Raw genomic sequence first — 24357 nt, 5'->3', positions numbered from 1 at the left:
GGGTCTGAACTAGATGGAAAGAAGCATGCAAAGTGTCAGAAAGAGATGAACATGAGGGCTGGAAGAAAGCAGATGAATTATTGAGAGAACAGACAGACAGCGCCTCTGTCTGCAAGGGGGGGGGGGGGGGCACAACATAGGGCCCGCCGAATTCTCCATCTGAACTGACAGCATCTGACACCTTGTCCACTGGGATTTATGACACTGTAATTAGGCTTTAGATCTGGTCAAAATGCCAAGTGCATTGCATATTCTATGGCAACACAAATAAAGTTAGACTCACAGCTTGGCTTTGACCCTTGGCCTGCCCATCAATGCCGGGCGAACATTTGTTATCACTCTGTGAGAATTTCCTTTCGTCAAGTTTGCTTTTGTCAAGTCTGCTGAAGTAGTGGAGTAAGTGGCTAATCTTTTTAATCTTTTTTTTTTTTTTACTTCGTTTCCTTTGCTCTCAAATCAAAACCGTCTTGAACTCGCCGTGAACTTATGAAAATATGTTGAATCGAGGTACTGTAGGTGATACTTGGCTTTTCTGTGGAGACTTGTTGCCGTGAGTAAAGAGGGCAGAGCTGACTTTAAACTGAGGGCTACTGGAGGACTCCGGGAGAATCAAGCATAAGGGAGCACAGAAGCTGTGTGGTTCATTCAGTGTTTTATTCTCCAAATAGGGGGGCTGTACTAAGCACTAAGGCTATAAGGCGAGGACACCACAGTGTCCTGGACATATACAGTTTTATTGAGAAATGAAAGCCTTTACCATTTAATGGTTAAGTAGATTGAATACACAGTATATTATTACAAAAATGTTTTTCAAATTCTTCTGAGTCATTAGGAACTTTTAACAGGTCATCCACGAGCTGTTTCACTGGGGTATAGATATGAGGTGACACAAATGCCCAACTCCCTTAGTCATCTATCAACATAAGGAAAGGCAGCGCAAACTGGCTCTAAACAGACTAGAATGAGGAGTGGGAGGCCCCAGTGCACAACTGAGCAAGAGGACAAATACATTAGAGAGTCTAGTTTGAAGGTAAACAGTGAAGAGGCAACTCCGGGATGCTGGCCTTTTTTCTCAATATTTCTTTATCTAGTGTCTGTGTTCTTTTACCCATCTTAGTCTTTTCTTTTTATTGGAATAAGGCATAAGGCTTTTTCTTTGCAAATCTGCCTAGAAGCCCAGCATCCTGGAGTCACCACTTCACTGTTGACTTTGAGACTGGTGTTTTCCTGGTACTATTTAATGAAGCTGCCAGTTGAGGACCTGTGAGTAACCGCTAACAATCTATTTTTAAAAACCCTGTCCTTTTGGTTCTAGGCGTCTTAAAATCTACCTGACCCAAACTGAGACACTCTTAAGGCGCTACCCGCAAAAGGCTCCAATGCTATGCCTTTGACCCTTCACTGTCTTTACCTCCTCCCTGAGTGATATGGAACGCTACTGTCCACTAGTCTCATCAGTCCTTATATGACTCTGGATATGTATTATAAGACATACACTGTTCATTTTAATGATATAGACAATGTTGAAGTGACTCATTGTGTTTGAAGGCCTCACTGAAGTCTCTGACCCTCTGGTGAATTTGAAGTCATGCTGAGAGAAGGTGTGTTTGTTGTGTGTCTGGTTTTATGGCTCCAACATAACTAGGTGAACTAGCTCCTCTCTCACTCTCACTCACTCTCATTCTGTGTGTACATTGGCCAGTACCTATATGTTGTTTATATGTGCATAATCTGTAAGCGGAATCACTGTCAAACCCCCGTTTGACATGGAATCCCAAGTTTGTTTTAATCAATACGAAAATACCCAGAATGCATCTTTTAAATAACGTGTTATCATTCTAGATTGAGTATTATCCAGTATCCCTTCGATCAGTCCCTAAGCAGTTGCTGGCTTGATGTTGTAAGTGTTCACCTCACAGAAAAATGTACAAGGGACCTGATTGTTAAAGGGGTCAGATTGTAGGAGCGGTCGGCCTATAGTGTTGTGAAGTGCAGTAAAGGTCAGATTCTACATGACAGTGGTAATGATTCCTTACTATAGTCAGTGGGCCCTGCTGGCTGGACTATGGCTATAGAGTGGGTGGTCTCCGTCTCTCTATGCATTTGGGGGTGCAGGCAGAGTTAGACACATGGTCCCTTTAAGAAAACACAGAGCCTCGCTGGCAGTTTTGGAAGGGTAGTTGCTCCGTGGCCAGGGGAGAGAGCAAGAGGAATGTAGGGGAGAGCACAGCTGCCCTGTCCCATCAAACCACAGGCCCTGTGTTGTCTGAAGAGCATTACGGTGGCTGTGTAACATTTGCCTGATGACTCAAAGAGAAATAATCTGTTGCACTGTCATTCGCTGCATATTATCAGGCAGAGACTCCTACCACTGCAGTAATTCAGGTGAGGTCAAAACGAGCGGGGTTGTATGACGCAGGAGAGAGGTGCACTGTCTACAGACACCAGGGCCCCAGAACCTGCACCCGCCACCCCATTAAGCGCGGCCCCACTTTGGTTTGCAGAGCACTGCAAAACGGGGTGTTTCATTTTACTGATTCAGCTTCAAATGTTCCTACTCTGTGGCTGATCTCCAGACAGCTGACGTTTCCCTGCTGAAAGGTCAAGTCTGGAGGCTGGCTGGCTGTTGGAGGTCCACCGTGGGTGAAGAGCTGCATGCCGATGCCTGGGGATTACCTACACTCTGGGTGTTTATTGGGGGTGAGCCGAAATTCACCGGCAGACCAGAGACCGTGCACTGTCCCTGCCGGCAATCACAACATCGCCGGCACCTCACCCACCATCTCTCGCTCTCTCTCTGACGGCGAACGTCATGCCGCCACGTAGCAACGCCATCGGACATCATACCAACGGCCACTTTCTGTCTCTGAAGTCACTGGTGAAGAGAATGCACAGCTTTGGACTTTGTTGGACTTCTTTCCCATCCAGGCCTGAATTCTTGAATTTGTTTTTTTCAAAAGACCAATCCATACGACATATTTGCACTCTATAAATCTGTTTTTCACAAAATAGAGACAACCTTAATTTAAAATACTGTGCCAAGAATACATGGAAAACACGTCTTATTTTATACCTTATTTGATACACATCTTATTTGATCTGGAACTCTAGTCACAGTTTTCTGCTTACAGCAGTAGGGCCAGCATTGCACCGCCATGGCTGGGACTCAATTGCTGAGGGACAAACCCACCCAGCATTGATCACCATCTAATTATAAACGAAGGAAATGCCAGCTCGTTTGTTTCCAAGGTTGCAGAGGAATACATTTGCACTTCTCCAAGAGTTCATGTGATATCGGGTGAGAATTCCACAGGGTACTAAGTGCTATCTTCTCCTCTCTCACTTCCCACAGTCTCTCGCTCCTTCTCCCTCTCCTTCTTCCCCCTTCCCCGCTTAAATTGGCCTCCCTCTGTTTTCACAACCTCTGAAGATAGTGCCTCCTGAAGCCTCCTTTCACACTCTGCATGGATATTTAAATCAGCATATGATGCGTTAATTAGAGCTCCGTTGCCATGGTGAGCCCAGCCTGTACTAGGATTGATCTCCAAGATGTTGGTTGTTCTCCAGGAGTTGTTTGGGAGCCGTGGGTTGTTCTCCAGGAGTTGTTTGGAAGCCGTGGGTTGAGAGCCATGGATTGGGAGCCATGGATTGGGAGCCATGGGTTAGGAGTCGTGGGTTAGGAGCCGTGGGTTGGGAGCCGTGGGTTGGGAGCCGTGGGTTGGGAGCCGTGGGTTGGGAGCCGTGGGTTGGGAGCCATTGGTTAGGAGCCATGAGTTAGGAGTCGTGGGTTAGGAGTTGTGGGTTAGGAGCCGTCGGTTGGGAGCCGTGGGTTGCTGCCACAGTCTTCTAATCAGAACCATTTGCACAGCAGTTGTGAGGAACACCCTGCTTCTTCTTTCACAGCTCCCTAAAAACACCTGTACCGCACCACCTCCGCTGCAATGACACACGAAGACAAACCCAGATTTCATCACGTTCTCACAGCTGCCATGAAACCCGGCCCCATGCATTGGTTACAATGTCGTCATGCAGACATGCGACAGCGGTCGTAACGCGTGATGACAGACTACAACAGCTTTTGTGAGACTTCGGTCAATTTTCTTTACCCTTAAATTAGCAATTATTTTAAGAGACAGAAATATGTTTAACACATTGTAGAGGTTGGAATTTTAAAGATTATGCATAAAAAATAACAACTAATATTGTTCTGTTTTCCCAGGATGTACTATGTCATAGAAAATAGATGGGCACAATTTTCAGCGACCCACGATTTAGCCAAAACTATCGGCTGAAAGTAAACAAACCCATAATAATGCATCGTTAACGTTTAGCGAAAGATTAAGACTTTTCATGGTTTGTAGTGATGAGGTGTTTCAAGTGTGATAACTGCATAGTTGATAGTTCCTCAATTCTCATGAACAATTGTGGAGGAACAGCTATTTGGGTAAGTCTCTACCAGCGTTAAACTTCTGGACACATCCTTCTTTGCAAAACTGCTCATGCTCCATCAAGCCAAAAGGAGACCTTCGGTGAACACAGGTTTTTAATTGTTTTGATATATTCACAATTTAATCGAGGTCTAGTCTTTGACTGCGCTACACCAGGAAGTTGACCATTTTGTTTTGACACAGAGAAGCAGCGCCATAGCGTGATGCTGTCGATACCTTGCTTGACGGTAAGGATGGACTTCTCGGGATGATGAGCCATGTCAAGCTTGTTGCCAAACATAGCACTTAGCATTTAGGCCAAAAAACTCTACTTTGCACCATTGATTCTTCCACTTGGATTCAGTCTTCCACATGCCTTCTGGCAAACAAAGGTTTTATTTTTGCCACTCGCCCATGAAAGTAACTTTTGTGAAGCACCCAGGCTATTTCTGAAGTATGCACAGTCTCCCAGCTCACCTGTGAAAGACTGTAACTCATTTAAAGTTCCTATAGACCTCATTTTTGGCCTCCCTGACTTGTGTCCTTCAGGAAACTCAGTTTTTGAGCATTGCCTGTTTTAGACAGATGTTGTGGCAGTTGTGACATATTCAATCCACTTTTCAATGACAGATTTTACTGTGTTCCAGGGGAGATTCAATGCCTTGGCCAGATTATATTCAGGTGTCATAGCAAATGGGGTGAATACTTGTGCAATCAAGTACTAGGGACTTTTTCCTAGTCATTGTGCATCAACTCAATTGTTGCTTGCCCTTTGGGGTCTCAGGCTGAATACCTGTAAAAGCAATTTGTGACAACTGCTGATGTAAAAAGGGCTTTATAAAATACATTTGATTGGCTTAAGTGATTGATAGTTTCTGTTTTGTGTTTTTAAATAACTGAGAACAATCTTCTGATTTTATTTTTCACTTTTACATTATGGACTTTCTTTGTTGATCAGTAGCAAAATCCTGATTATGCCCAATTTTACTTTATGCTATAACACTATAAAATGTGGAAAGGGGGGTTAATACTTTTGACAGCCACTCAATGACTAGGTGTTAAGCACTCAGCAGAGATAGTTGACACAAGACACATGGACAATAAATACATTCAAAAGTTTTATATAGTATTGGAAAGAAGCAGTGGAAGGTTTTAGTTTCAGTTGAATCATACATGAATACATTTTTATGTAATCGACTGACAAACGTGATCGATGGGGTACAGTTGGTCACCGCGTGCCCTGATGTCGTCCCTTCGTCTCTGCACCGTACCGCTGCATCAGGTTTCAGTGGGGGGCTGGGTGCACTTGATCCCTTCCTCGTCACACTGAGCCAACGGGGTCATGCTTCCCACCGAATTAATGGTATCCACCTGAAGGCATAAGTCCCATACTGTTGTCAACAAGTTGTCATTGTTGGGTCTTTTAATCTCCTGGAAAACGTCAGTTAATGGCTTGTGTTCTTGAATCACTAAACACAACGGCCCTTATCAGAGACAGGATTCTTTTTGAGCCGAGCATAAATCGCCTCAGTGCACAAAGCTTTTGTTCAATGGATGTTGAAAAGACCACCGCACTGTTTATTATGACCAGTATGAACCTTACGATAACAACTCCATAACAGATCAGACTTGGAACGCCTATAATACTTACTGAAGTTGTCTCGTAAACCGGGCATTTCTTTAAAACCGATGTCAGTTTTCTGAAATGTGTGCTAATTCCTGGTAAAAAGAGCAAGACAAGACTATTTGACTATTTGAGACTAAACCACATTGTTAAGTTCTAATTCAGTGCCAATAATGTTTGCTGATGTTCATATACATTTGTGGTGACTAACAACCGAGTGTAGCATAATACTTTTTAGTGTCTGGGTACATACTTTCAGAGCCTGACAATTTCCGGCCTGAGATACATGACACTTTTCACAAAAATTTTGACAGTTTTGGCAAGGCTCTAGAATAAATCCTGTGTTAAATCCTGTGTTAAAAAAGACCTGTGTTAACCAGCTGACAACTCAAAAAGGACTAGCACATTGAAGTCTGTCAGCCACGTCTTAAAAAAAGGTAAAGGTCATATACTGATGGAAATATAGAAAGTAAAAATAGGGTGGTGAGGGTGAAAACCTGAAATTAGTTGGAATGTGAGGTTAATTCCTTATAAGTTTGCTTTGTAATCAACACCCATGGATATGTTGAGAACTAGCACGTGGCTGTTTTGTAATTATTGGAGGAGAAAATTAAAGCTGATTTTGTAAACCAAGGTAATGCCTTGGGGCGCCAACTTGCAGCGCTAGGGCACGGGAATAGTGCGGAAGAAATGGCGGCTGTGCCTCCGAGGCTGGTGGGCACGCCTGGCCGGCCCGGACACTGTGTCGCTCAGACTGTGGCCCTCTCGCCATTTGTGTCAACACCGATGACTTCAGCGGTGTGCCCTTGTGAGCTCACCTTGCTAGGAGAGACGCAGGAAGCTGGGATTAGTGCAATGACAGTGTGGAGGGGGAGAACTATGTCATACCTGCACTGGGGGGATTTCTGTGCTTTAGCGTGTTTGCACGCGCCCCTCGCGAGTCTGCTCCCGCGTGTGTCTGCGCGTGTCTGCGTGTGTGTGCGTTAATAACCCTGGAGTTATCTGTTTCATCTGTGTTTATCATAGAGATCTCCTCTCAGAATAAATTTGACAAAAGTCTTGTCCGTGTTCCCGGAACACATAGAGACAGTTCTTAAGTGCTGAGATTGTTGCTGGAGGAGTCAGCCATAGACAATATTACAGTCACCTCAGTCTTTATTTCAGGTTGCACAATATTCTCTGTTAGCCGATTCGGATGCAAAACTACTAAACTAACATGCACTGTAACGTTGTTTTCATTGAAGTATTAGAAATAACATGTCTTCATCATGTATTATATTTACCTGACTGCTTGTGAAACGCGCATATGTGAAAATATGAGATATCACATATTTTACCAGTTATGTTCCAAAATCGAAACTATAAACGTTTTAAAGTTGAAGGAACTGTGGACTTCATGAGGATGAAAACAACCTTTAAAAAAATCATGAACCGATTATGTGCAGGCTAATTAAAATGCATACAAGTTGGTGACAGCAGCGAAGGTTATAACATATTGAGAATATAAGATCGTATTTGCTTAATTAAAAACCTGATTGAGTAAATAACCTAAATTCCGACATTATGCAATATTTAAGACAAAAAACATTAAGGAAATGGCAACATTTTAGCAAACATTTAAAACGGGAACTTTTGTAAAAAATTTAATCGTTTCCACTCGTTTTTTTTTATTTTTATCTTTCTATGTCATTCCCGTCAACAAATCAAAACCTTGTGGATTTGGGACGTTAGTTGTCTGAACCTTATAATAGCTAAAAAAAACTGTTGTAGCTATGTAATGGAAGGTAATACATTTGGTAACCGAATTGGGGATATTAACTTACTTTTATATTGTTGACTTGTTTTTCATTAAATTCAGAGAGCAATGATATCAGTTAAACATTCGTTCAGGATGGTTCCCAACATATTAGAAAATCCTATATGATTATTCACATGGAATCCCAGAAGGTAACTTTTTGACCGGGGACTAAAAGGTATGGATTATTTTATCAAGTTCTAGTAATGATCTGATGAACAAAAATGTGTCTAATTTCTCTCAGTTATCAGTATTTCTTTATTCAAAGAAACTCTTTCATCATTGGCATGTTAGGCCTTAGGTTATATTATAGACTAAGCCTGATAAAAACGTTGATGTGCACATTCCTGCCACATTAATAAAATAAGGGTATTTTGATTGCATGCAAGCGCATCATCGATTGATGCACGGTTTTATTGTATCTATTATATTAATATTTTCCTCAAGTAACGAGAAACATGTTAATTCAGCGTGGTATGGTTTATTATTCTGCTTGTTTGAACATGAGCGCACGATGAAGTCACCAGGAAATAGGGTGGGTCCTTGTGAAATGCACGCCAATCACATCCAGCTTTTGCATCAGACACACCTCCAACCAATTACCAATTGCAAAATGTATATATCATAGGTTAGAAAGCTGGGCAAGTGTTTGAGACGCTGGTAGGGGTTCTTGTCAAAAAATTATTGTTTTCTGATGCCGAAGATTTAGTAATTAGCCTGTGTTTTTGTTACTAAATGACTTATTTGGTGGTATGCCTATATTTAAATTGAGTTTGCGTTTCCCAGAAGTCCATAGACTTATTGGTTAAAGAACTTCAGACAATGATTTTTAGCTAAAGTAAAATCGGCAGAAGGACGAAATGTAGCATTTTTTGCATTTACCTCAAAATCCTTAAGCGCGTGTTCGTTCTACAGGACCTGAAAGAAGGGCACGGTGAACCTATGACACACTGAGACGGGTTGCACATGGGCGGCATAGGTGGCAATCTTTACCTCAGTATGTTGAATGGGAATGATACGCAAACTTTCGGAAAAGACATCGATATCCACAATCCCATTCAACGCAGCAAGGATTTAGCGGAGTTTAAAATGGGAATTCAGGACACCAGGTTCTATTACCAAGACTCAATTCAAAATGGACAAGACGCGTTGGCACTGCCGTACCACGCAGATCAAACTGTGGCCGGATTCGGAGCGCAACCCGGGAGGTTTTACTCAACTCCCCTAAATAGCTGCCATTTCAGCAGTGTCAGGTCGCCGACTCGAACTGGGACGGGACAGAATTATTTAACACCTGGAGAAGAAGGTTTCTCAACAACTAGCAAAGAAGCTTACTGTGGCTCTCCGGAGAGTTATTCCACGCCCTTTCAACACGGGTACCCTCGCGCGCAACTCTACCCTTTACCTGGCCTACAGGTGTGCGGTAAAACGCAGGCAATCCTCAACAACTATCCTCTGTGGGCAAAGTTCCACAAATACCAAACCGAAATGATCATAACGAAACAGGGGCGGTAAGTAAAACTGCTAATTCAGTCAGAGGGGAATGTATTTTCCTCTTCATTATAGCCACCAAATGACAAGAGCACGACGCAAATCATAGGTCCGCGCGCAATGAAAACTTTAGAGCTATATACTTCAGAAATGATTGCTGGTAAGGTGTTCCTTCACATGTGAAATGCAAAACTATACTTTTACGATGAAAAATTAATTTATTGGACAGCCCTATTTTATTTGACGCTTTACTGAGATCCAGTCACATGTGGTTAATAGCAAATACTGCTAAGGTTCAGTATATTAGAGTCATGAAAGAGAAAGATGTGATTAAAAACATTACCTCAGAACTGTACATTTTACACAAGTCCATATCTTAATTGTAAAAACAAATACAAGTGCTTAGTAGCAAATTTTGCCCGATTGAAAAGCCGTTTTTGTTTTGTACTGCATCAAAAGAAAAACACGTCATTTAGATACATTTTCTTTTTTTTAAAGTAGGTAAAACATCTACCATTCTATACATTTTGAAGTAATTTTAACATTATTTGCATGTTGAACCATTTCTAGACACTGATTAAGATTTCATAACTATAAGGCTCTCTCTGTGATTGCAACCCCTTAAAAAAACGGATTTACAAATGTCTCAATATTTTCGCTACTTTGCATTGTAGGACCATATTGAGACGTGAAAGAAGAATTCACTACAAATAGTTCAGTTAAATAGTTAATGCTCAATATCTCTGAACTGTGTTTTGCAAAGATAGAGCATTCTCAAATCCCAAGGTAGTAAGGTGCCAAGGTATGGTCTTTGGTCTATGAGAAGTTCAGGAAAAGTTCTTGAGTGCAATGATCTTGTTTCCTTTGATGTCTTTCCTAAACAATGTGTGGGCTTCTTAATGTTATTTTGAAGTATTACTCCATGCCATACAGCCGAAGACATGTTTGTCATACCAAAATAAATTCAGAAGAATGATAACATTAGACTGGGCATTAGTGCACAAAACATAAGCATTTGAGCGTTGAACTGGCTGGCAAATCTGACCATGTTGTCCTCCATGAAAACAGCTAGCTTTTATGCCAGCACTCAAAGTCCCACATAGAGCTTCACACACCGTTTATCACTTGTTTACCTTTGCCTAAATGGTTCAGCTTGGAAAATAATCATGAACAGGACATGCTAAGCAATCCACCTTCCTGTAGGTAGACCAGCATAAATGGCAGACACAATATCATGGAAATATTGTTGCTGGAAAACATTAGGCTGTGACACCTCAACCTGACCCCCTGAAGTGTATGCAGGGGTAAGCCACTGGCCCCCCTAGCAAACCGTGCCACTGAAAACAGCGAAAGATTGCTTGGGGGGGCTGTCTGATAGGTCACTGAGCGCTACAACCCAGTCATGTCAGGGATGATTAATTTACCGTTATGCGACAGGTCCATCTGACATAAGGTTTGAGGCCATCGGTTTCTCATGATTCTGATCACTGAATGGGCCAAGTGAGCTGTCATATCATGCACTGATAATTCATTACATTGTTGCAATTTCAGTGAAGACGTTGTTTGATCCAAAATAGGAGCTTTTAAAATGACGTAAATGCATAATTTGTCGCACACTTTTTTTATGATGCAAAAATTGTCATGCTTTGTACTTGAAAATGTCCTAACTTTTATATTATTCTAAAATGTATGTTTCGTGCAGAACAGTGTCAACATAACACAATGGAATGAATTTTCTAAAATCTTTTAAAAAAATTTTAAGGCTACAATTTTTTTATGCCAGTGAAGTGCATGAATCTGTTCATTTACTCCAGTCTACCTATTGACAAATAGCTATTCATGATATCTCTTGTTTTGAAAACAGTAGTCAGAAACGCACTGCTTTCCAGCTCATCCACCACCTTGTATTCTATTCCGCTCTTCTCACTGAGTAGAAAGAGAATAAGCAAATTCGGTATGTAGACCTGACGTTCAAGTTTTTGGTCATCAATCCTGAAAACAGGTGCCTTTTACAGTAAATGTGTTGCTGTAATTGTGTGTGTGTGTGTGTGTGTGTGTGTAAGTGTGTGTCAGTTTTTGACATAACCTCGGCTGGCAGATAACCCTGTGGATAATGACAGTCTGGTCATGGTCATCTCAGCTCATGTAATTAAAGTAATTAATACATCTCTTAAAATACACCCCGCCCTTCACACAAATACTCCTATACAGAAACAACCCAGAGGCACAAACCGACAGACCTATACGATTAGGATAGTAATGATAAGATGAACATTGAATTAAAATACTGTTACTGGTCTAATCGCCATGACAATTAGCTACCATTACGGAATTTTCCACATAACACAAAAGAAAAGGTCTGTTTAAGCCACTGGGATCAGAAATGCTTATTAGTTCCAATGTAAAATCCACTGAGCCAAAATCATTTGTGAAAAGAGAGACCTAGAGAGACCGAGACATGGAGAGAGGAAAAGAGATAGGGGAAAGAGCGAGGTGAGTGGTGAAGGGCAGAGTGAACACCAGAGATGCTTCAGATGGCCATACACAGCGCAGGGCTGCTAGCTACCTTTGAAGTACAGGAAGGAAGGCAAGGTGTTTTTTTTTTCCTCTTTCTTCACCCTCACTTCTTCTCTTGTAAGATTATTGCAAATGAGGATCCCATTCCCTCAGAAGAACAAGTCTGGCCTTTGAAATGTGCAGCAATCCCTAGGTCTGTGGCCAGGGCAGGATTCTCCTGTTCTTTTCAAGTTTTCCTTTAAGACAAGACCAATTCATTTAAATTTGGCTAGGCCCCAGCCTTCTCCACCACGCAGTGTCTGTTTGACTCAAGGCAGTAGCAATGGTAACCTCAATAAAACATCTGATTGGGTTTGTACTGATTGGGATAGTGATCAGCTGTGCACTCATATTGGTGATAACAACATAACTGAGGAAATTGTGGTAGTGTTATAGGATTAGAGTTTGACCAACACCAGCATATTTTACAAAAGCTGCATTTTGGCCTTGTTACTTTTAAACTGATCTCTGATGAAAGAAGATATATTGTAAAAGACAACATAAGCATTGTATTTTTGTGTGTCATCTTGGTAGTATTCTTATCTTGAATGGTCTAATTTGATTCTGTCTCTATTTCAACTATTTCTATCTGTGGCAGGATTTGTTCTTGGAAGGAGATATGATTGAGTAAGTTACATTGTAGATAGACTGCTTCAGAGGAAGAGTTCTGAGCTAACTTAAGATTCACAGGAATCACGGTAACCTGCTCAGTGAGAAATCCTTCCGTTTCTCTGGTTCATTGAACCATGTTAATGTTGAGGGGAACACCAAGTATTTCACTTAATTTTTAAACAAAAAGCATGCAACATGAAAGTGGTATCTAGGTGCAATCAAATTACAATTCAGTCACTCTGTTACAACAGTTTTTACACATGGATGAAATGTTTCGTAAAAACTATTTAGTGTTTTTTTAAAAGTTGGTTTTAAGCTTTTTGGTTTTTAACGTAGTCTTATATAAATGTGGTACTAGGTTTTCTAGTTCCTGTTACTGCTTCTAGTTAGTGTCCCTTTTTATAACAAAAAATGCCTGATGTTTTAGCCTGATTTTTAATTTACTCTAGCCGTCCAAAGATGTTTTTGAAAACAGGCGCTTGATAAAAACGCGCGTAAGCGTTTGTAGAGATCACAATCAGTGCTTGTTGATGTGAAGTGCAGCTTGGTCTGTGTCTGAGTAATGCATCTATGTTCCTTTTTTTTTTTTCAGGGACCCTAACCCCCCCCCTCCCTCTGCCCCCCACCACCACACACACCCACACACACACACACACACACAGTAGTGAACCAGAGCCAGGACCATTTCAATGTTTTGGTTTCTTAGGCTTTTTAATGATTTGTCATATCCTGCCAGTGTGTGCATACATAGAGTATGCAGATTCTTGCAGAAACCTCTAATGTCGGCTCCTCAGAATAAACTTACCCAAGTACTTCCTACAAATGCTCTTATGTTTAGGTTTTCATCACCTAATGACAGATGTGGAGAAAATAGAGCATGTTTCATGCCGTGGCATCCTCTCATATCATTTACTAAAACTTGTGGTTAATACTTTTGCAATAGTGTTTTAATATAAACAGTGTATTTTAATTCCTGCAGGTGTGAAATTGTGTTTTTTAAACGTCGAAATGCGTTCTAACTGTGCTGCAAGACAGAATCTTACCTTTGCTGGAGTATTAAAACACAATTCTGAAATGTTAAGAAACCTTCTATGGTTTGTGTTGAAGCTTTCAGAGACTGGGAATTTGAAGGCACTATTTTGGTGTTTCAAGTTTTAGTGCAGATTTAGATGACATCTGAATGTGTGGAATCATTTGGCTGGCTTAACTCACTTTGGTAAGTTTTATAGAATACGGTCCTCAATCCAGTTTCTTTTAATAGAACAATTATTACAGCACCTACAAGGGTTGAATTACCTACAATCCTTTAAAAGCTATGAAACAAGCTTAAAGAGTCTTGGACATTAGTGAATTACAATTGTGTTTTATTAAAACTCCCGTTTTTGGTCTGGATGTGTACTACTTGCTGTGTAAATGTGCATCATCTAGTTCCCAGACACTTCCAACACATGGAAAGCAGGGCATTTTTCTTTCAATGTCATAAGACAACGGGAAAGTGTTTGCTAGGACACAGCGTCAGTTCCTGTCCTGCTTGAATTTGGAGCCCTGCTTAGCAGTATTGATATTATCTAAAATTAAATGATGACAAAAAACTTCATTAGTGAAGTCCCTATCACAAGGCAAACTTTAAATGGAAAGTGTTACGGGCGCATATGCACTATGCTCGAAAGTCTGAGGATGGGGTTAATGTGCGTACTCCATAAGTAAAGACACTGTCATAACTAGGCCATGCATTTTGAAAGCCAGTGGTTTTAATGACATTAGGAACGTTTGGCACTCGCGTGACATTTTCGGGGACCTATGTATCTCAGATAAAATTGGAGAACTTTTACTTTAACCTTATAGCAATTGTTTGATATCAATTTCAAACTCAATGAGTAAAGAGACAAAAATGATAAAAAATGCGTCTCTGTCCCAGTACTCACAGAGGGCACCCATGTATCTTGGCCCATAGATACAAACATTTATTTTTTAAGGGATGGACATTCATCTGAAAAGTGGTAAAATAAAGGTATATAAATTAATAATAATCAAGGTCTTTGGGACAATATGTCTTAAAGTAATTACTTATTTGGAAGTCTGTGATTTCAGAATTGTTTGGTGAAGTCTTATTTTATTACTCTATATGTAGCCTGAATACAATTATTTTCTGATAAACCAGCATTGTGTGACTGGACTGCAGAACATTCTAGCATCAAGTTCAAAGGTTTTGGAGCAGATAGAACCTTCTGGCTTTCAGTTTTGTTAAATAATTTTTTTATAGATCTAATAGATTTCACATATAAAATACCAGCTAAATAACAAATGTCAGATCAATTCCTCTGTTCTAGTAGTGCAATTTAACCGATTTTGTGGTCTCATGCTAAATGAGCTTGTTCTTCTTCAAGAAAACGAGCAATATGGAGTTGAACAGCAATGCTGTTCCCTTGTCTAATAAAAGTTCTATAAAATATATTTTCCAGGGAGCGTGTTGGCCAAAGAAAATTGTGATGTGAATATTTTCGCAATTGAGTCTACCTCATTTTGGCAAAACCAGTTGAAAACCTCAGTTCGGGGGTAAATAATAGGTGCCTATAAATAGTGTGAAACTGTCCTTTATGTCCAGCAGCAGCTGTGGACTGGCATGTTTTCATCACAGATGATCAAGTGTACGTGTATGGTGACATAAACTGGACCTGAACTCATGTCCTGTTGAATCAGTGAGTGCAGTCAAGCAGAAAAGTCTTCTCCCCAGTGAATATCCAGTCACTCTCCAGATTCTGCTTCACACCCTTAGGACAACCCCCTCTTGTTTCTCCCTCTTCTATCTCTTTCTTCATCCCTTTCTCCTGTCTTTTGTGATCACTCTTTCTCTCTGCTTGCATTTCACAGACAGACCGGTGTTTGTCTCTGAGTTTTGTTTACACCCACAATTTAAATGAGCGGCAGTCTGTCAAGTACCACAGGTGCCACTATGACTACACATTGGTACGTAAATATGTCAATTTCACCCCGCCACAGTCTTTATCATGCAAAAGACGTTTTGGCTACAGTTCTGGACTACAGCGTAGGAGTCACTGGACGAAGATGGCACAGCTAGACCCAAGCTTCACCGTCTTAGTCAGTCTGTCTGGCTTTCAGCCCCAGCCCAGAGAAGTTTCCATACATAAGCGTGCACTCTCAATTACGAAAACCCCTGAACCTCCCCCACTTCTCTGTGGCTCTTTCATCAGTTTCCCCCCTCTACAAGTTCTGATTTCCTATAAAAGGCCTCAGTTTAAATAAGTCAGACAATATCAGTGAAGGAAAATGTAAACTTTCAGTCTTCCTATCTTTGGTTTTCTGCCTACCACCAGTTTCTGTTTTCACTTATATTCAACAATTGGAAGGAGGAACGTATCACCTGTTCTATGGTAGCAGCTAAGGAGCTGCCGCGATACTAAGGTTTCACCAATAACTTTAATTGATTGTCACTCTGGTCTGCACCTCATGCAAGTAGTCAGACATACCACTCACCAATAATGTGGGGGTTTGGAAGGAACATGTTAATATAATCACCCACTTCCATTCTGTCTAACCAAGCAATTGACGTGTGTGTAAGGTCTCAGTTGCGTTTTAACAGACATCAGAAATTGGCACATTTCCTCCTACAGATATTACAGCTCCTTAGATGCTTTCATATCAAAGGCATGCAGAATTAACACAAACTACCACAGATTTTATAACAATTCACAACTGGACGGGGATTTTTACCCAACATCAATGTTTGTGTATTCCTCTGCAACCCGTCCTGCTTACGGTCTCAAAATATAATGAAGAAATGTCACATCGTAGCATCTAAATGCCCTACTGGTGAAAAGGTTAGACAGCCGCATCCAGTTGCGTCAACTGAGGAGACTTTTTTTTTTACCCCGAAGTCCTGTGCTAGTCATGTTCATAAACCAACGTGCTAGTTGACTCCAACTTTATTTCATGATTGTTTTTCACTCCGGCAATGGCGTCGATTTCCAAACCTCTATAGTGATATTTACATGGAAAAAATTATTCCAGACCCTGTTCCGCCCCATATTGCAGCATCTCCCCAGCAGATTCGGGAGAGTCAAAGATGTGGATGTCTTCGGAAGCACAACGTCAGTTTTTCTTATCATGCTGCCTGTCACACTGCCTACCTCAAAGTACAAGTCATCAGACAAGGGCTGTGAGGAGGTTGCAACCCAATAACCACATGACTCATGAGAATGTGACGCTACAAGGCAACCAAAAGAATCTAAACAAATTACAGTAATTTTCATTGCCCTATGTAAGACTCTCCAGCAACTGTATGCTGACACCAGGATGTGCAATAAATTCCTACCCATAATGGTGCAGGTATTTCATGAAAACTTAATTTGGTATGGTCCTAACCATTTTCAGCTGCCATGGTCTAAGGCAAATGAATGGGCACAGCCTCATCAGATCCGGCATTGACGATCACTGAATCCCTTCAGGCTCTTTAGGGAGAGCAAGGGGAGGTGTGTCTGGTGTGGTGTTCCCGGCATGTGTGTCGGGTCAATGCCACGTTGTGGTGAATGGGTCAACTTTACATTGTGGTGAATGGGTCAACTCTATGTTGTGGTGAATGGGTCAACTTTACATTGTGGTGAATGGGTCAACTTTACATTGTGGTGAATGGGTCAACTCTATGTTGTGGTGAATGGGTCAACTCTGTTGTGGTGAATGGGTCAACTACATTGTGGTGAATGGGTCAACTTTACATTGTGCTTAATGGGTCAACTTTACGTTGTGGTGAATGGGTCAAACCTATGTTGTGGTGAATGGGTCAACTCTACAGGAGGTTGTGGTGAATGGGTCTACTCTACAGGATGTTGTGGTGAATGGGTCAACTCTACAGGATGTTGTGGTGAATGGGTCAACTTTACATTGTGGTGAATGGGTCAACTCTATGTTGTGGTGAATGGGTCAACTCTATGTTGTGGTGAATGGGTCAACTCTATGTTGTGGTGAATAGATCAGCTTTACATTGTGGTGAATGGGTCAACTCTATGTTGTGGTGAATGATTCAACTTTACATTGTGGTGAATGAGTCAGCTTTACGTTTGGCTGAATGGGTCAACTTTACATTGTGCTGAATGGGTCAACTTTACATTGTGGTTAATGGGTCAACTTTACATTGTGGTGAATGAGTCTACTCGTCCTGTCCTTTCACCAGTTAATGGATATGCATTCCAAGGGCCCTACCGTCAGCTGCTACAGTGTAATATATAACTCTCTCCCTCAATCATTAAAGTAAACATTATTTTAATGTTGGTATTGCCCTTTTATCGTTGCCAATCAGCTAGAAGTGATATCTCTGAACTGTGAAATCGCCCACTCAACTTACAGGATAGGACATCTTGGAATCTATTGTAATTGAATCAAACACACTGTTGGGTATATCAGGACAACCAAAGCTACTTTTTTCAATATAAAATACTGAAAATAATAAAACCAGTGGATTGAACAAGTTATACATCATAAAGTGGTTTGTTTTATGAATGTGTTTTTAATATCCAGTTAAATCAGTAAAGACATTGTGATACTGAAATATACAACAGGTCCAAAATAAAATGTATTCATGTGTGTGTGGATTAAATACACACACATATATTAATTAGTTACATTTGATCAGATGTTGCATTAATTTCCTGTTTTGGGTGGTTGGTTGTGGTGACAATATCTAGACAGGAAGTGTCTTTAGCAGCACTTCAAGTCAAAAGCTGCACGGATTACTAGGCACAGCCCTATCTGATTCGGCATCAACGACCACTGAAGCTAACTATTTTTGGTGTACATTGGATGTGCAGTTGCCTCAGGTGCTATGTGGTGCAAAAACCAACAAAAATGGACCACATTTCAAAGTTGCTGTGCATATTTAGCACCATCCATTTCCCTGTGATTATTCTGAAGAGAGGCGATGTGAAATATCCTAACGCAGGCACTAGTGTAAACTGATATGCACAGTGTGTGTGCAGCGTGATGCAGGGGCAACTAAGTGCAAGGCTTTATATGATGTCGGCAGCACGGGGTTACAGGCGGCAGGTCCACTCCAGCAGAAAGTCATTCCGTGGTGGTGTTGTGTAGCACCACCTCCTCACCCTGCAATCCACTGATGTATTGCCTTGGGATGGGCTGACCTCCCGGTTACCTCCTCTCAGTGACGCCCCCCGGTGAACACAATCAGTTCACCGAGTGAAGCCCCGGCGATCAGAAGCAGCTTCAACCCCATCTTTTATTAAAAGACATATTAAATATTCACCTCCGCTACAACACCAGGCGCCCCCCCCCCCCCTCCCTCCCCTCCCCCCACACCCCTCCCCTCCTCCAATCCCCTGCTCTGCCACTCAGCCCTCCAACCCACACCCAAGAAACAGGCACATCTTAAGACGTGTGCCCCCACAGAAATCCCCTCTCTATCTTTGCACGCTGTTGTTTTCCGAAAAAACACGCGCGAACTGGCGGCACAGTTTATGACTGCAAGTGGATTTGGTGAAGAGATGTCAATTGCATTGGTGCGTTTGTTTTATTTATATCATGTGTGTGTATAGGCGTTGGGCTGAAAGGTAGTGAGGCAGAAACACACGAAAGGAGTGACCACAGAGCGCTATGCTTCTTCTGTGTTTCTCTAAGGACACTATTTAAGGGTACTTTGAAAACAAACAGGCATTCTCCTCTGCACGACTGACGTTTGTCTCCTCTCTTCTACTCCAGGAGGATGTTCCCCTTTCTGAGTTTCAACATCAGTGTTCTAGACCCGTCGGTACACTACAATGTATATGTGGATGTGGTCCTGGCCGACCAGCACCACTGGAGGTACCAGGGAGGGAAGTGGGTCCAGTGTGGTAAAGCGGAAGGCAACATGCCAGGTAGGAACATACTATCGCCACAAGCCTCACTGTCTCACATCCATACACCGCCGATCAATGACCTGCAAGTGTGCCAGCAGTGAATCCCGGTAGGGGCCGAGTCAAACACCTCCGGACTAGCCGTGAGATCCACCAGTGGCGTCGTTAGGTCTTGGCGTCTGGGGCTATAGCGCCTGATCTAGTCCGATCGTGCGTTATGACAATGACATGTAGACGTGTAGGCCGCTGGCGTGTACATCGACATTTGCCGCGTGTACATTCAAAACGCTGCTCCTGGCATTATGGTGAGTAGTGGTCGCTGTGTTGGTAAGGTAGAAGGTCATTACCGTGTGGGTGTTTGAAAAGGTTTTTGAAGCAGATAGAGCTGACAGGTTAACTGGAGGTCAAAGCAATCGGTCATATCGGTTGGTTAAAGTGACATTCTAACCAAACAGACAGAACAAGGCACCTTATTGTGTGGAAATATTAGCCCCAAAATAATAAAATCGAATTTTTTTGACTGCGCGGGCATTTGACTGGAGCTGTCATCGTCTAAATTGACACATTAAGCATTTATGTTGGCTCACGTGGACAAAGGGCTCACGGAGGGTCAGTTGACATGCTACTGACTCGGTCCCACAGGGAACAGGACGTACATGCACCCTGACTCCCCCAACACAGGGGCCCATTGGATGAGGCAGGAGGTTTCGTTCGGCAAGCTGAAGCTCACCAACAACAAGGGCAGCTCCAACAACGTGGCACAGGTACCAGATAACAAATATTTTATTTACGGGAGAAAGCTATTTAAACGTACCCCGCAGTCTTTGTGATATATATACAGAACAGGAACAGATGGGTTACATTTAAGAGACCACTGCAAATTGAACACTTCTGTTCCTCACTCAAAACTTTTTTGGAAAGGTGCAGTGGTCTCTTAATTATTTCCAGAGATATACATACTTTTTCACATTCCATCATTAGAATGTGTACATGGATTCTTTTTATCTGAATGAGACGTATGGTACTTTGATTTTATTTCATGGTGGCAACTCTCCACCATTGTTTCCACCTAGATGATAGTGCTGCAGTCGCTTCATAAGTACCAGCCACGTCTCCACATTGTGGAGGTGAAGGAGGATGGTTCTGAAGACCCGTTCCTCACTGCCAAGGCCCAGACCTTTGTCTTCCCAGAGACCCAGTTCATCGCTGTCACAGCCTATCAGAACGCAGACGTGAGTGGCGCGACTTACCTAAACGGCCCATTGAGTGTGCCCCTCAAAACGGCACAACCACGGATGTCTGTAGTTATGAGTACAAGTGTACGCTAACGTCGCAAAAAACTAGACTTTCCCACAGTAAGAGAATAAACTGTGGTTAACCCTCTGTAATTATTTCATGCAGTCAGTGATCTCTTCCTCTCATTTATGCATCTTCACTCTCTCACTCTTTCTCCCCAACGATCTGTTGGTCCTATCCTTGCACCATCTTTCCTCCTGCTATTTCTTACCCAGATCACTCAGCTGAAAATAGACCACAACCCTTTTGCAAAAGGTTTCCGGGACAATTATGACACGTGAGTATGGAATGAAATAATAAAGCCATAACAAGCCTTTGTTCTTTGAAGGGGAGCACTAGTTTAGAATAGGAACCATCTGACCCTTTAAAGTCGCTGTGAGTACATGCCGTTCTCACACGTATACATTTCTACTGAATGAACACATCTCCCGCCCCCTCATATAAACACCTTGATAACTAAGAAATATGAAATTGCTAGCGCCAGAAAACCTACGTAGTCCTAGCTCACCAAGTTGCGTTTTATATGAGGGAGTGTGAGAGGCCGAGTAGATAACTAAGAGATATTTTTGTGGTTGAGGTTTTGCCAGGATGTAACACCTCTTCTTCTGATTCGCCCCCTCCATCGCTCCTCCCCCCAATCACCCCACCTAGGCTGTACGCACAGACTGACTCAGACCGCCTCACCCCCTCGCCTTCCGATGGCCAGCAGCTCCTGGCGGGGCCCTGCTACACCCAGGGGTACCTGACGGATCAGTACATGAACTCCCTGCCCCAGGGCCGCTTCTACAGCCGAGAGCACATGGCCGCCATGAGTCAGCCGCCCAAAGACCCCTCAGCCACCCCCCACGGCCGCTGGTACCTCCCCCCCCAGCAGGGTGTCGCCTCCAACCGACTGGAGTTCAGCTCTTACGACGGCGACTTCTCCAGTCCCGGCTTCTACAAGCCCTTCCCGCTGCAGTCGTCAGCCCACCACGCGCTGGGCTACTACGGGGACAGCCCCTTTGCCTCAGCCAGCGCCGGGCCCCCGTCGACAGGCTGGAACACCGCCCGGCCCACCCCCCAGTACCTCAACCACCCCCACCCCGGTAAAGCCGGTCACGGCCTGGGCTGGTTCAGGCCGGTGTCCTCCGCCTCGTCCTGCTCCACCTCCCCGGGTCACCCCAGACTCCACGCCCCGTCCCTCCTGGAGCCGCTGCGCCCCGCGCCCCCACCACCCGACAAGCCCAAGGACGTGGGGGCGGAGGACCCCTGGCTGGAACCCCCCTCGGTTAAATCGGTGGACTCGGCCGACTCTGGCCTGTATGAGGGCGTGGCGGAGAGCAAGAAGCGACGGGTGTCGCCGTACGCCTCCAGCACGGAGAACTCGCCGCCCACGCGCGGCACAGAGGTGTGCGAGAAAGACGGTGGCGGTGACGCTGGCTACTACGGCTTTTACACCCACTGAAGCCTCCCTGATTGCGTGACAAACCCTCCGCCGGTGTCCTCCCCCCCCCGTCCTTAGTGTGCCGTGGTATCTCCCAAGTGTGTCACTTCCTGTCCAGTGAAGTCGTGTTATGGCGATGGACCGAAACTCCATTGGCCACGGAGGTCCAGCGTAACAGAAGGGGCCGAGGCCGATGCCCGGCACCTCTGTCATTTTCACACGTGCAGATAGATGGGTCCTCTGTGCAGCGCAGTGGGGAGGCTGCTCCGCGCACGAGGCCCTCTCTTTTGGGCGTTCGTTGCTTTTTTGAGAATGCAGACTTTCTCGGTTCAAACAGGAACACAGTGGAGGTTACTGTCACAGTGTGTTTTTGACTGGGTCCACGGACACTGCCCTAGAGGCACATAGACACGCAAACCTTTGACTTCAGTCTTTCTAACGTCTGGAGATTAAAAAATAAGACGTCTGCACACCTGCTGACAGGACCCTGCAGGGGCTGTCCACTCCTCCCACATCACACACACACACACACACTTCTCTGTTCCCCTCTCTGCTTTCGGTATGTGCCCACGGTCATGTGCCCCGGTGTTCCCACATGCAAACAGAACTTGTTGCATGCTAAAGGGTGTAAGACAGCCCCCCAGTCAGAGGAGTCTGGGATACTGGGGGTCTGAAGTCACATGACGCTGGTTTGTTAGAGCCAATTCCAAAACCATCGGAAATGAGACAGGAACATAACTAAGACCTCATTGTTTCTCTCACTTCTGTTGCTGTGGTACGTATACACGTATATCTTGGGGGATGGTGAAGTCAGAGGACGGACACAATTAGTGCTTGGTGAGTGACAGTGCAGCCATGAGAACCTAATTTACAAACACGTCACGGGAAGTTGAGCAAAACACACACACACCTTTTACCTTTAAGACAACAGGTGCATGTGTCTAGTCAACACTGCTTTCCGAGATTGAATATGATCACTTGTAAGATCATTCGTTTTTTTGGACAACGTTTTTAAGTACCCAACGTACGCTAGATGTTAATTCTGTTGACTCAGTCAGAGTTTCGTGTTTTGTGTGATTTATTCAACAGGAAACTGCCCTTTTGTGTCAGGCTAAATGGCCTTTCTACGAACAGATGACGGTGCAGTAGATCGAAGGAAGAAATCAGTCATTCTATGGCCAAAAGTTATAGGATAGTGCTCATGAAAACAGAATTCAGCATAACCTTGCTGCGACACCTTCCTGATGCAATAACACAGCAGCACACTGACACGTCACGTGACATATATTTCAATAGTGGGAATTTACTGGAATTCTAGCTAGATGTTTTCTTAGGTAGAGTTTCTGCTGGACACTGTCAAAAACATACATGACATTGCGATCATTAGACTTTTCATGATGTTTAATTGTTACCCGTAAGTTAGAAAGCGACATGGCTTTTCGATACATTGTCTCCAAATAATGACAGTATGTTAAGAGGTGACTTTTTCTTTTTTTATGTTAAGTGCAATTAACATATTTTCATTGTTTTTAACTATGTAAGAAGTTTCATATTTTAATAAGTGGTTGACAAAGTGTTGTCAAAGATTAGACGAAAACATTCACGATGTTTTGTTACAATGGCACAGAACCCGCAGTAATCTGATTGCTAAGTGACAGTTTGACTTGAAACAGAACTCCATGAGGACTGAGTCAGGACTGCCTGCTAGTTAATATCTCCCTCACAATGAACTAAGAAAAGAACTCACAGCATATATACAGTCATACTTCCATAAATACCTTACCCATGATTCACTGCCATTTTTGCAAGAAGGAGAAAGCTGTGGTAAACTTGACAGGTCAGAGGCAGTTTCATTAGTGCTTAATGTACCGTTGGCTCCACAGTAAGGCAACCTGCCTCCCATTCTGTAAAATAAATTATCCATGTTTTTATAAAGTTGTATGAATCATTAATTTAGTCAGTCTGAGGAGGCAAGATGTAGTAGAGAGATGCAAAATATTGTACTAAGAAGAATTTTAAATATTGTATTTGATTTATTCTAATGAAATAAAGACTTGAATAGAAGAAAACATTGAAGGGGAAATATTTATTAAAGGTGTCTTACGGTGTATTGTAATGTTTTTTTTATTAATGAATTAAAAGTCTAATTATCTGAAATCACAAGTTTGGTATTTAATTTAATGTGAAAACTATTGACCTTTGCCATTAAGTGCAACATACAGTCAATTATTAGACATGTTTATGTTCAGGCTGGGAATCTTTCAAATCCGCCA

The 24357-nt window shown here is 42.8% G+C and overlaps 1 protein-coding gene across 1 annotated transcript; it reads left to right on the top strand.

The window, feature by feature from the left end:
- Window positions 1-8501: 8501 nt before the first annotated feature.
- tbx21 (T-box transcription factor 21) lies at window positions 8502-24063 on the top strand. The gene is made up of 6 exons (XM_010866213.4): window positions 8502-9357; window positions 19232-19386; window positions 20008-20129; window positions 20439-20597; window positions 20877-20938; window positions 21313-24063. Exons 1-6 carry the CDS (start codon window positions 8813-8815, stop codon window positions 22103-22105), a joined length of 1836 nt encoding a protein of 611 aa, XP_010864515.1. The 5' UTR covers window positions 8502-8812; the 3' UTR covers window positions 22106-24063.
- The last annotated feature ends 294 nt before the right edge of the window (window positions 24064-24357 follow it).

This window comes from Esox lucius, chromosome 5, assembly GCF_011004845.1.
Source record: "Esox lucius isolate fEsoLuc1 chromosome 5, fEsoLuc1.pri, whole genome shotgun sequence".
NCBI lineage: Eukaryota > Metazoa > Chordata > Actinopteri > Esociformes > Esocidae > Esox > Esox lucius.
The sequence above is the reverse complement of the archived record's forward strand: the minus strand, read 5'-3'. Positions and strand labels throughout refer to the sequence as shown.

Excerpts from the sequence above, each read along its gene's own strand:
- tbx21 (XM_010866213.4), top strand. The coding sequence starts at position 8,813 with ATGGGCGGCATAGGTGGCAATCTTTACCTCAGTATGTTGAATGGGAAT. Across the intron at positions 20,130-20,438 it reads GCTCCAACAACGTGGCACAG|ATGATAGTGCTGCAGTCGCT; the intron begins GTACCAGATAAC and ends GTTTCCACCTAG. Across the intron at positions 20,939-21,312 it reads TTCCGGGACAATTATGACAC|GCTGTACGCACAGACTGACT; the intron begins GTGAGTATGGAA and ends CACCCCACCTAG.